The sequence below is a fragment of the Mixophyes fleayi genome, chromosome 10 (assembly GCF_038048845.1).
Source record: "Mixophyes fleayi isolate aMixFle1 chromosome 10, aMixFle1.hap1, whole genome shotgun sequence".
In the NCBI taxonomy this organism is placed as follows: Eukaryota; Metazoa; Chordata; class Amphibia; order Anura; family Limnodynastidae; genus Mixophyes; species Mixophyes fleayi.
This window is the reverse complement of record NC_134411.1, coordinates 45,602,999-45,616,458: the sequence shown is the minus strand read 5'-3', so window position 1 is coordinate 45,616,458 and position 13,460 is coordinate 45,602,999. Positions and strand designations below refer to the sequence as shown.

The window sequence follows — 13,460 nt, the reverse complement described above, 5'->3', positions numbered from 1 at the left end:
AGGTAGTCCTTTATAAAAGTAATAAGGATAACATTAATGCATGAGCCACTTGCAGCTAATTGGCTTAGTCTCGAGTATGAACCTAGGACACCTGCTTCCAAGACCACAGCGGTATTGTGTGATCTAAGATCAAACCATTGGTGCACATCACCAGTAGGGCCACCAGCAAATTGTAAAAACTGAAATGGAAGACCCCCACCCCATCAGTGGGGAGTAAACCAAATTTAACCCCCTGCCAAAATAAAGGAAAGCATAATGGCATAAATTTGTTTGAAAAACATGAGGAAGCCAGACTGGAAATATGTTAGTTTAGGTAGGTTATACGAAGTCATCAGCAGAAATGGAGTCAACACTGCACACTTTCTAGCTAATACATCCTTCAAAGGTTTCAGAATTAATACAGTACATTATCTAAATTTAAATTGGTCCACCAACACCAATAGAGACTGTGTCTTATCAAATGGAAACATTAGGTATTTATCCCACTTTATGTGAAGTGGCCATAGTTATCAATTGGCTCCATTGCAGCCTTCAGCAACTGCACTGCATCAGCCAGGTACAGAAGTGTTTCAGTAGAATACAAGAATACCTTGTCCTCCAACCTCAGCTCTTCAACATCAGGACAGAAGTGGATTGAAACAAGTATGTTGTGTGCCCCTCTAGTGCTGAATAGGATGAGAACCATTACAGTATTATTGTTCTGTACACTAGCCGTGGGGGAAACACCAGGTTTTTTGGGTTTTTTTAAGCGCTGTCAGCACAGAAGGTTGTGGGACCAGCCACTGCTCAGTATTTTCCTGCAATGTCATTCTCTCCCTCCTGTGCCGACCACCATGCCAACAATAGTTTTTATTATAAATCATTCAATTATGGGTACAGAAAGCAAAAAGACAATGAAGAGTAGGAGGGAAGGGACCAGACAGGTGGAGGGGGAAGGGTAAAGTATACGCATTACAAATCGGACAGTACCATACAAAGATCGACCACCATGTTTTTAAATGTCATAGTGTAGAACAAGAAGTCATCCCCCTTCCCCTCTATTGTGTTCCATGTTGGACATGACCTGATCACACAACTTTCTCATTCATCCAATCTGGGGAACACTGCTAGTTAACTTTTGTTAAATGTATCAAACTGACAGACCCCTCTCCTCTACAGCCCCTGTAGCTCCTCGGTTTTAGATTAAGTGCCCAAGTTGGGCTTCATTTTTTTTTATTTTTTTTTTATTGCTAGATCTAAAGATTATTTTTTATTTTATTCAGGAATGCAGGTAGCGTGCTCCGAGAGGGCACCCGTCCTGGAAATATGGCTCTCTCTACCGACCTCTGCGGCTGTTTAGTGTTGAAAGGCAGCTTGAGAAGCCGCTGTCACACTGAGAGTTTCTGATCTACGGGCACTACCATCAGGGACAGGGAGCACCAATAATCGGATCAGTAGTGGCTGACGTATTGGAACATACCAAGTTCCCCCCCAGGAATAGGAGGGGAGAAACTTGCTTATTCTTATTAACCACCAGGAAGTCGGAGGCAGAATGGAGCGATGGCTGCAGGCTTAATAGACTGCAGCTTCTAAGTCTATCGATCACTTGTACAGGAGCAGGAAGGTCTTGGGGGGCAGAATTAACGAAAATATAGTTCCCCCACCACATATAAAACTTTGGAACCTTCCAAGGGTGCCAAAAACTATGCCCGGGATATATAATATTCTGCTTATACTCTTCTATTATTACAAAATACTACTTTTGACTAGGGACAGAGATTAGTTGTATCTATACCTAAACTTGTTTCTTGTGTGACTATCTGCATTGCATTCTGTTTCTTTCTGTGGTGACACTAATCCCATTCATAAACATGTCTAACAAGGGAAAGGCAAATTACTTTACTACTTCAAAGTGTAAAGCTAAGTTACCTATTGGACAACAGGCCCCGGGGGCCCTCTACATTGACTGTGACGCAGGGGTCCAGCTCGTGCAGGCCCACGTTGGTGTACCACCCCTGTCGGAGGAACTGGTGTGGGCATCTTCTCTGGTTCAATCTGTTGCAACATTTGTTCAGCTGCTTGCTAAGCTAGCTGAGATCCCAGCGGTTGCTGCTGTTCTCCTATCTACATCAGTAGCTATTGACCCCTCCAAGTGTCCGTCATCTTACCAGGGATGGCCAAGGCAGTGAATTTTAGGCCTGCTGGCACATCATCCTCACTCACTATCCCAGGTCCTCCTCCTGGAGAACCGGCTTGGTCCTCATTACCTGGTCAGAGGCCTAGATTGGATAAAACGATTCTTGGACTCGCCAAGACCTATGCTGTCAAGAAACAAACAACAGCGGTCTACCCATCCTCTTCTCCTCTGATGGTCCTTCGGAATCTGAGCGGGAGAACTCATGTATGATTCTGATTCCACACAGGTAACAGACCTGGACGAGTCCCACAGATATCGGGATAATGACGACCTGGTATTGGCAGTACTTCAAGCTCTAGACCTTTTGCATCTATAAGAATTGAAGGCATTTGATCATGGTCTTTTTAAAAATATTAGAAGACATGCGATCCGTTTCCCTCCGTTAGCTGAGATCACGGAAGCAGCTTGGAAACAGCCGGATTGTAGATTTACTATCTTGTGGAGATTCCTTTCCCTATATCCCTTACAGGAAGAGGATCTGTCCTGTTGGAAACAGATCCCAAGGGTGGATACTCCGGTGGCACACTTGGCTTTCCACACTACTTTACCAGTGCCAGGCAAAGCCGCCCTGCAGGATGCCACTGACCGCAAAGTAGAGGGATTTTTGAAATCCATCTATGTAGGGGCAGGCACCTCCTTCAGAACAATGTTTTCATCAGCATGGGTCGCTAAGGCCATGGAGGCATGGGCTGACCAGTTGGCGGCTGGACTGCAGGACTCTGAATTGCTCTCGCTGGCCCTGCACCTCAAGGAAGCCTCGGGATACTTATATGAGGTGGCCCTGAACGTAGCCTCCATTTCATCTGCTATATCTGCATCAGCTGTAGCTTCTAGAAGAACACTCTGATTGAGGTCCTGGGATGCAGATACTGAGTCAAAGAAGTCATTAGAATCTTTGCCTTACTCAGGTAAAGTTTTATTTGGTCTTGAATTGGACAATATTATTTGCCAGGTCGCTGGCGGCAAAAGCACCGAAGTCTAGAATTCCAAGATTTGGTTCATTTCGGTAGCCCTTTCGGGAACGACCAGGCCTCAAGGGGTAGACCGCTCAGGACCAGGGGTCACTCTCATAGAGGTAGGTCTTCCTACTCTGTGAGACATCCCTCTCTCAATCTTTCAGAGAAGCCAATAGACTGACTGTTGTCCACCCCTTCTCGCAGCTGCAGGAGTGGAAGGACGTCTGCTTCTATTCAGGGTCCAGTGGATGGCGTCCTCCAATGAGGGTTGGATTCATGGCATCATGACAAGGGGCTACATAAAAGATCTTGCTGGTCCAGCCACTCGTCGGTTCTTTTCAACCAACCTGCCCCGGGTCGCCTCTGCTTTCAGCTGAAGTCATCGCTCCGGTTCCTGGAAAACCAGAGAGGACAGGAGTTTTACTCCAAGCTCTTTCTGGTGCCAAAGCTGGATGTCCCTTTTCGACTCAATTCTAAATTTAAAGATGCTAAATCTTCACCTGCGGTAATAAATGAGTTAGTAGCAGGCGAATACTTAGCGTTGATAGACATCAAAGACGCCTATCTGCATGTCCCCATCTGGTAGGGACACCAGGCCCTGCTTCACTTTATATAGGCGCTTTACACTACCAATTCAGGGCACTACCCTCCCTTCAGCCTCTCATCGGCGCCAAGGGTGTTTACAAAATTAATGTCTGTCATGGCGGCCTGTCTTCACTTTATGGGAGTGAGGATGGTTCCATACCTAGACGACCTGCTCATCAAGGCTTCCTCAGCCCAGCTGCTACTGCAGCACCTGACTCTTACCATCGGCACCCTGGAGCACCACGGCTGAATAATCAACCACCACAAATTCCAGTTGGTTCCCTGCCATAGGATGACCTTACTGGGGCTCATAATGCATACCAGCATACAAAAAGTATTCCTCCCAGAGGACAAGATCAGTTCATAACACAACATAACGAGTTCTGGTCTGCAACAGACAATCAGTGTGCCTCCTAGGCAAGATAGTGGCCACCTTCGAGACTCTTCCTTACAGGCCGTTTCATTTCTGCTGTTTTCAGTGGGACCTCTTAAGGAAATTGTCAGGAACCCACTTGCTCTTGGACTGCCAATTAATCCGGTTGTCCCTGGCGGCACGGGTGTCTCTTCAGTGGTGATTGCTCCAGAAATACCTGGAGATGGGCAGGTCCTTTGCCTAGTGGTCTTGGATCATAGTGACCAGATGCCAGCTTGGAGGGGTGGTCATCCTCCATTTTCAGCTTCAGGGTCATTGGTTGTGTCAGGAGATCTCCCTTCCTATCAACATCTTAGAACTGAGGGCCGTGCAGATGGCCCTGCCAAGGGGCCTTGGCCATCCTTCAGGGGTCCCCAGTCTGTCTATATTCAGACAATGTCACGGCAGTGGCTTATGTCAACAGACAGGGCTGGACAAGAAGTTCTGCAGCACTGAGGGAGGCATCTCGGATCCTAGCATGGGCAGAAGGCCAGGTTCCCTCAATCTCGGCAGTATTCATACCAGGCATCCAGAACTGGGAGGCAGATTATTTAAGCCTTCATGCGATAATGCCAGGGGAATGGACGCTTCATCCGGAAGTCTTCCAGTCGCTGGTCCTGAGGTGCGGACTTCCAGACCTGGACCCCATGGCATTGAGAAACAATTGGCGGATCCCCAGGTGTGCTTAAGAGCCAGGGACCCGTTGGTGATTGCTGTCGATGTCATGACTATGCCCTGAAGCTTCAGGTTAGGTTACCTGTATTCTCCCCCCACCAGCCCCCTCCCATTCCAATGCTTATGTCTTCCAGTAATTTTTGTGGTTTCCGCTTGGCCTTGTCGGGTCTGGTATGCAGACGTTCTGTCTATGGCGGTGGGTCAGGGTCTTCGGCTGCCTCTTCGTCACGACCTCTTGCTTCAAGGACCATTCCGACTCCAGGATCTGCCTCGGCTGGCTTTAATGGCATGGCTGTTGAAGCCAGCCTTTGGCAGTCAAGAGGATTCTCCCCAAGGGTGGTAGACATTCTGAGGGCCAGAAAATCTGTGTCTGCAAGAATATACCACTGTATTTGGCGCACATATAATAGGTGGTGTGAAAGGAATCCCTGCCGCACTGCTTCCTTCCATCTCCTTCGTTTTCTTTCTTTCCTCCAGGATGGTTTGGAGACAGGACTTCGTTTCGCTTCCTTTAAAGGTCCAAGTCTCAGCACTCTCGGTATTCTTCCATCTGCGACTGGCAGATATACCGGATATACGGACTCTTTTGCAGGGTGTTCTGCATATACAACCTCCATATGTTCCACCCACTTCACCTTGGGATATAAACTTGGTACTCAATATGCTGCAAGGCCCGCCCTTTGAACCCTCGCAGTCGGCAGATTTTCAGTTTCTATCTTGGAAGGTAGCGTTCCTGTTAGCTGTTGCATCGGCTCGCAGAGTGTCTGAGTTATGGTCTCTTTCATGTAGCGAACCCTTCCTGGTATTTCCTGGGGATCAAGCAGTGCTCCATACGGTCCCTTCCTTCATAACAAAGGTGGTTTCCAGGTTTGAAATAAACCAGAAAACAGTAGTGCCAGTGTTCCAGGAGGGGGCGTCTTCTTCTGGACCTAACTCTATGGAGTTCCTGGATGTGGTCAGAGCCCTCCGAATTTGTCAGGAGGACAGACAATATTCGAAAGACCAATTTTCATTATTGGTTTGTTCGATTCCCATAAAAGAGGATGGCCAGCTTCAAAACAAACTATTTGCTGATGGCTTACCTCAACTATTAGGCAGGCATATGTCAAGGCAAATTCCACCTGTTCAGTGGGAGCTTTTTGGGTGGCGAGGAATGGTGCCTCAGCGGACCATTTTTGTAGAGCAGCCACCTGGTCCTCTGTCCATACGTTTACAAAAAATGTATCATTTCATTGTCTTTGCGTCTTCGTACGCTCATTTTGTCCATAGGGCTCTGTTGGAGCGGTCCCTCCCTTGGGTGGGGGGGGCTGCTTTAGAACGTCCCCATGGTAGCAGTGTCCCCCAGATTGAATGCATGAGAAAATAGGATTTTTATACTTGCGATAACTATCTGATTCCATCTGGGGGACACTGCGTTCCCTACCTACTGCTATTTGTTCTCTGATTGTTTGACTCCCCCTCCTTGCGGCTTTATAACTAAACTAAACTGAGTAGCCACAGGGGTTGCAGAGGGGAGGGGTTTGTCAGCTTGATACATTTAACAAAAGTTAACTAGTTAAGTGTCAACTCCACACTCCCCTCATACAACCCGGGGTAGCAGTGTCCCCCCAACCCCCCCCCCCCTCCAAATGGAATCGAAAGAAACTGATTTATCGTAAGTATAAAAATCCTCTTTTCTCATCTGTCAGTCCCTCACATGACGTTCAACATGGAGATCTACAAGATTCTTTACTTGGCACACTCCTCACTATCATCCTACTGTGCTGAGATCTCTACAAGCTGCCTATTAACAGTGGAGGATGATCCAGACAACCCCTTCAGCTTCATCATTAGAGACAGTAATTCCTTTCATATGCCACAAGTTATGTCTGTTTTCCCATAGCCGTTCATTTGCACACAAGGGCTGCGTGTCCAAAAGACAAGTGAGAGTTGGCTGCAGTTTTCTAGAACCCCATCTCTAGTTCAGAAATGATAACAGGGCAACAGAGTTGTTGGAGAGCATTTATCTAGCTTATAAGAAGTCCTCAGATGGGGACTGCAACATGACTTATGATACATTTCTTGGCCTTGGAAAAGAATATCAAAAGGCAGATTCAGGACCTCTTCCTATGAGTATTGTGGGCTTGACATTACCACCATTTGTCTGTCTCCATTTAGGTGGGTCACCCCCACCCCCACCCCCTTAAGGCATAAAACCAGTTCATACAGCTTGGCTCCAAGTCTCATGACATAACATGTGTGACGAAACGAGTGTGCTACGCTAACCATTCTGTGTCTCGTTTCACATAATGTGGATTATAGTACTTTTTATAGCCCTTGCTTTTGTTCCCCAGCTCACCAGACTACAACTGCATTGTCCAATTGCGTGTGGTTAAGGGGACATTGTAGTTCAATGTAAATATGTATATTGTGTATTATATATTGATGACTTGCAGTAATGTTATTCATTGTCCTTAAGCTGAAGCCAGGAGGGTTATGGGTAAAGATCAGGTGGTGTCCACAATACATTCATTCTCCCCCCTCCTTCCTCTACAGGAAGCATGGAACAGCTGGGGACCCTCTGATATCACAAAGTAGTGTAAGGGGTTAATTTTAGAAGGGGCTCACTGCTACCTTATCCTTGGAAGTAAGGGAAGCCAATTGGCATCAATTGTTCTCCTTAGGACTAGTCTAGATGTTCTGTCTGCATCCCAGCAGGGGGCTTCTGTGAAAGGACAGCTCATCTTCACTGCCCTGTCCAAACCCCCTAGTCCTGCACTGACCAATGGTTAAGAAGAATAGACCCAGGGGTTTGCCCAGGGAGGGGAAAGACTGTGGAAATTAGACCTGAGATATAAGGAACGACTCCAGGGGGGAAGGGTGTTCATTCTGGGAATTTATTCATGAAGGTGCAAGATCTAGTTTTGAGTTGGCCGTTCTCTAACTAGAGTCTATATATGCAGCTGAGAGAGATCCATGGGTCGTGAAGTCTGGGCAGCCAGGTGACTATAACTCCTTAAGCTAGTGGGGTAAGGGACAGATAATGTGGTAAACCTGCCTGGCATTTATTTACTGTGTGTGCATAATATTCTAGTGTTTATATGACAATAAATATACTGTTGTATTTTTATAACTGCATTTGCCTGAGTGACCATACGAATCCTAGAAGGTACTGGGTAGACTTCCCTGGCATAGGAAGGCACCTGTGGGTGGCCAGCCAGCGTGAAGTGGGTAGCATTGGGCCAGATAAACCTGGTATCTTCACAACATGTTTTACTTGTATTTTATTAAATCCACTCCATGTATTCCTTTAAATTGTGTATATATAAACCGTCACTATAACTGTCTGAGTTAGCTGAGTTTCAGCTATAACATGGCAGTTTTGTTGTGCAGAAATGCACTGTGCGGATTGGTGTAGTGATGGATTGGACAGTGATGTCCCAGCATCTCAAATGATTGCGGTGTCACTTGTTGGCCTGTATCACATCCCATTAGGACACAGTTCTAAAGATGTGTGAGGGGTTTCAACTGTCTGCAGTGGAATTTGGAGATAATTATCTGTTGGGGTTTTTTGTTTTTTAAGAGCTGCAGTAGAAATATTAACACAGATTTACTTTTATGTTTCATAGTTAAAGATGAATGTGTTGGAGTTCAGCAGCCCTTCAACATGCTGACCTAATATATACAGTATTAAACTGATTCTATTACATATGTACTGTATTGTATTTGGTATTGATACACTGGTTATTTTACCTTGGTATATTGATTGAGTATTCTTTCTCTGCAGGATGTTTTTATAAAATATCGTTGTCCCTCTTTTGAAGTTCAGGTTGGTCTACATGAGTTACTAGGCCATGGCAGCGGAAAGCTCTTTGTTCAGGTCTGTAACACAACTATTGCTGTCTATAAATCTCAGCTAATTCTCAGTATGATGTGGACTACTTACTATCTGAAGAGTCATTGTTTTTGTTTTTTAAAAAATACATAACTAAGAATTCACATTGTAGGCAATATCCAGGAAATAAAACTGTTCTGTAGTGTATTTAGCTGTAACTTTTCAGCTGACTCATATACCCATGCCTTCTCTGAAGGACACACACATTAATTGATTCATGTTTTACAGGATAAGAAAGGAACCTTCAACTTTGACAAAAAGAGCATTATTAACCCCGAGACTGGAGAGCTGGTGAGTTACAAGTCTAACATGTCCATATATTATCCATTAAATGCCCTTCTTTTCACTATTTACTTCTCTAAGGGCTTATTCATACCTATGTACATCTCATAAGAATGTCATGGTTTTCGAACATATGAAAACATTATGAATTCCATGCAGCAAAACACACTTGTATAAGAGGAGCAGTTTGCACATAATTATTTTGAGACCTGTTTTAACTTAAAAGTATTTTCAATAATCCTTGGGATAAGCTTTTTTTGTTCAAAAATTTTCTCCATCTGTAGTGAGTATTTTCTCCATTTGAAGTACAGCATTGGAAAAAGAATACGCTTCCGCCTTCTCCCTATAACCCCCCCCGCCTTCCCTGCTGTTCCTCCATTCTTTTTGTAGTGCTTCCTCGTACCAGGTGTTTTTATATTGTTTTGTATTTTTAATCTATTTTTCTGTACTATTGCATGGGCAGCCTTAGTTGCTTCCTGGGATGTGTCAGAGGTGGTTTTTTGTTTTACCATCTCCTATCTACTCGCTCCTAATGCAGGAGTCCTTTAACCCCACCTCTGTCCCTGGCCTCAGTCTAGTGGAATTTTAGAATCCAGAGTCAGCAGGAGTAATCAACTGTTGTGGACACTTGTAGCATCGCTTGTCCTCCCATCATGGAGTATGTGTTCTGGACAGGGAGGACTTAATGGCAGCCACACTTTCTTTTACTGTAGCAGTTGACAGTACAGGAGCCTTTTGTAGGCCTGCATACACCGTACATGGACTTTTTTCATGACTGGAGGCCTTTACAGCGAGAATGCAATGCTTTTTTCAGCATTTTAAGGTAACTGTGATGCGTAGGAGAGATTTGTGGTGGCTTAGGGGGGAATTCAATTGCATTATTACCATTATTACGGTAGTTTCAATGCTGGCTTTTTGCAGAAAGCCGTGTTAAAACTACAGTAATAACAGTAATAGTTTTAATGCCGCGCAAATTCGGGGGGAATTGAATTCCCCCCCCTTAGTGTCCAGGGCCAAGGGAGTCCTTCACATGGAAGAGGAATAGCAAGAGCTCTGGATGAACAGCATCTCCTGTGTGGCCAACTTTTCTCCAGTGTTAGAGTGGATCCTCTGATTTCACAGCTATATAGGACGGCCACCATTCCTCTACTGAATGCAGCATCCTTAAAGGACCTCTCAGACAAGAGTTTGGATGGTCTTCTAAAAAGCCCATTTCTCTTTCTTGCCATTTGGGGACTCTGTGACCATGAGCTATAGCAGATGGACCTGGAGCTAGGGCGCTTTAATAGTTAAACTCTTCAGTGTGTAGCACCTCCCTTATATAGCCCTATCCATGTGGAGCTAACTTAAGTTTAATTGAAGTGCCCTTTGGAGTAGGGCATCTTTCTGAGGCTTTTTACCCATTCTCCCTGATTCAGATCTTTCTTCATCGGAAGAAGGGGAGTTGTTCCTTGAGTCTGAGAGGGAAGACATTTATACTGTAGAGGATATATCTAAACCACAAAGTGTGGTTGAACCTGAAGTGGTTTCTCTGTTTACATGAAAGAGGAAACCGAATTTCTCTTTTCCACCATCTCCTCAGCTTTCTGAAATGATTTCTGAAACTTGACAAAAAACTGATTATAAAAACAAACATCAGAGGCCGGGAAAGTTTAAAATTCTTTACCCCTTACCATCAGTAGACCGTGTTAAATGGGAGAATCCTCCAACGGTAGATCCTCCTATTGCCCATTTATCTAAAGATGCTGGTTTACCGATACAGGGAGCAGCTGTACTCTGGAACAATATTGACAGAAATGTGATTTTCTTCTTTATTCTGCATATGTTTTGACAATAAGGTTATCCAGACCAATTATATCTATGGCCTTGGTAGCAAGGCTATTCAGAAGTGGGCAGAGCAATTGGCTAGCAGTCTTCATGAGAATAGACCTTGAGCTGATATGTTGGAGGCTTCCTGAATATGAATAAATATAAATTTGATAGAAGGGCATCACAGTGGCTCAGTGGTTAGCACTTCTGCCTCACAGCACTGGGGTCATGAGTTCAATTCCCGACCATGGCCTTATCTGTGTGGAGTTTGTATGTTCTCCCTGTGTTTGCGTGGGTTTCCTCTGGGTGCTCCGGTTTCCTCCCACATTCCAAAAACATACTAGTAGGTTAATTGGCCGCTATTAAATTGACCCTAGTCTCTCTCTGTCTGTCTATGTCTGTGTGTGTGTGTTGGGGGATTTAGACTGTAGGCTCCAATGGGGCAGGGACTGATGTGAATGAGTACAGTGCTGCGGATTCAGTGGCGCTATATAAATAAATGGTGATTGATTGAAGGGTGCCCACAGTAAATGAGAATCTTTTTGCGATAGTGCTTCCTGAATATGTTCAGCCAATACTGAGTGTTTTGGTCAAGCTTCTTTGGTTGTCTACTTATAATTGCGGCCAGGCTTTCTTTGTGGTTACTTTTCTGGTTGGAGGATACAGAATCCAAACAAACTCTTGAGTCCTTACCATTTGATGGTATAGCAACCTGAATGATATACTTCTGATCCAAAGAGAGCAATGAGAGGGAAAAGCTATTTCTTACCTGTTGACAATAGTAAACCTAAGCAACCTAGGTTTGGGTCCTTTCATTTCTTTGGACGAACAAGAGCAACCTCTGCTAGAGGACCATCTTCTCCCTCTGAGGAGGTTTTCAGTGAGGCATGGGGCCTGCCAGACGTGAGACTCCCAAGCCACCAGACAAGACCTTTGTATGATGTGATCATCCACCACATCTATGTGGTAATGGCAGTTTTAGGACTAGTGGTTGGTCTCAACCTCAGACATTTAGGTACGAGGAGTTATCACAAGAGGGCAATTCCCTCTTTGCAGATTTTTTTCTACCTCAGGCCTTTTTTCCTGTGGTGTCAAGACAGGTGCTCAGACGGACTATCCAGAAGCTTCTGAAGTGGTAGCTAGGGTTCCACCTTAAGAAAGTTTGGGGGTTTTTACTCCAACCACTTTCTGTTCCCAAATCCGATTAGGTCACTTTGTCCAATCTTGAATCTCAGGACCCTAAACAAACAAGTTTGGGTCCTAGCTTTTAAGATGGAGTCCTTGCGGTCAATAATTGCCAAGATGAAAAAGGGAGAGTTTCTTGCCTCATTAGACATAAAAGATGTTTCTCTATGTTCCCATATGGGAAGGGCATCAGTGTCTACTCTGTCTTGTATAGCACAACGAGCATTACTAGTTCAAGCTTAACCCTTTGGCCTGGCTACCACTCCAAGAGTCTTTACAAACATTTTATGACCTTTTTATGGCAAGTTTCCTGCATTCTCTGGGGAGAAGTCATCCCTTATTTGGACAACCTGTTATTAAGGGCGTCATCAGAGTCTGCTCTGCTTCTGCATGTCTGACAATTCACATTTTGGAGAGATATGGCTAGATATTCAGTATCCCCAAGTCTTCCTTGATTCTAGCTCAACAAATGAGGTTTCTCGCCCTCAACTTTGAAAGAGTGTCAGAAGGTTCCTCCCAGAGGACAAGATCCTTTCTCTCTTAAACAGGACCAAGGCCTTATTAGGCCAGATGGGAGGAGTTCCTTCTCAGCTGCATGAAATTGCTGGGGAGCATGGGGTCTGTGTTCGAGACGGTGCCTTTCGATTCCAGACCATTTCAGAGGGAGCTCCTCTTCCCAGGGTACACGCCAGTTACTCATGTGGTGGTTGAGAAAAACAAATCTCTCAAAGGGTCGGTACTTCCAGAGTTGGGAGTGGACCTTAGTCACCACGGATGCCAATCTATTTGGGTGAGGAGGGGTTGTGGGTCCTCTCCTGTTTCATGGACTTTGCTCTCTTCAGGAGCCCTTAATGCCCATCAATATACTGGAACTTAGAGCGATTTATAGGATGCTATTAAGGAGTGGGGGAATTGTGGCTGGAAAGTCCAGTCAGACAGTGCAAATATGGTAGCATATCTGAATCATCAGGGGGGAACAGTCAGTGTCATGGCCATGCAGGAGGCAGCACAGATCATGTCCTTGGCGAAAACCCTATTTTCCTATCATCTGATTGGGTGACCCCAAACATTGGGGTAGTGGGGGCACTTTTACATTTTAACATGTTTGCCAGAGGAATCAGGTTTTCTTTTATCTTTTTTTACGTACCCTTCGTGCCTCTGTTTTGTATGCTAAATGCCGCATAGCGGCGATTGACTAACTTCTTAGGCTGAGAAAAGACCACAGTGATGAGAATGACCGTGCACAGCACGGCTGTGTGATGTTGGAGTGGGGTGCTGAGTTGTGCCTCCGATGCAGCCTCCCTGCTCCCATCGTTGGATTTCTCCAAGGGAACTGATCACTGCCGTCACATTTAGTGAGTGACCGGGGGTCCCTTGCAGTGCCAGCAGGATAGCAGTTGCTGCACCACTGCGCACCAGACAACAGCTCAAGGTAAATGAACTCTCTCCCAGCATAGTGCTGCGAGAGATTTTTTTTTATTTTTTATTAAAGCAACACTTTAATTA

The 13,460-nt window shown here is 45.1% G+C and overlaps 1 protein-coding gene across 3 annotated transcripts in view; it reads left to right on the top strand.

Annotated features, from left to right (window-relative positions):
* DPP3 (dipeptidyl peptidase 3) overlaps positions 1 to 13,460 on the top strand; it is a 54,161-nt gene that overhangs the window by 26,790 nt on the left and 13,911 nt on the right. For all 3 annotated transcript variants that reach the window (XM_075188659.1, XM_075188660.1, XM_075188658.1), the window contains exons 12-13: positions 8,571 to 8,663; positions 8,907 to 8,969. In XM_075188659.1, coding sequence (XP_075044760.1) covers positions 8,571 to 8,663; positions 8,907 to 8,969 — 156 coding nt within the window. The remainder of the gene's footprint in view (positions 1 to 8,570; positions 8,664 to 8,906; positions 8,970 to 13,460) is intronic.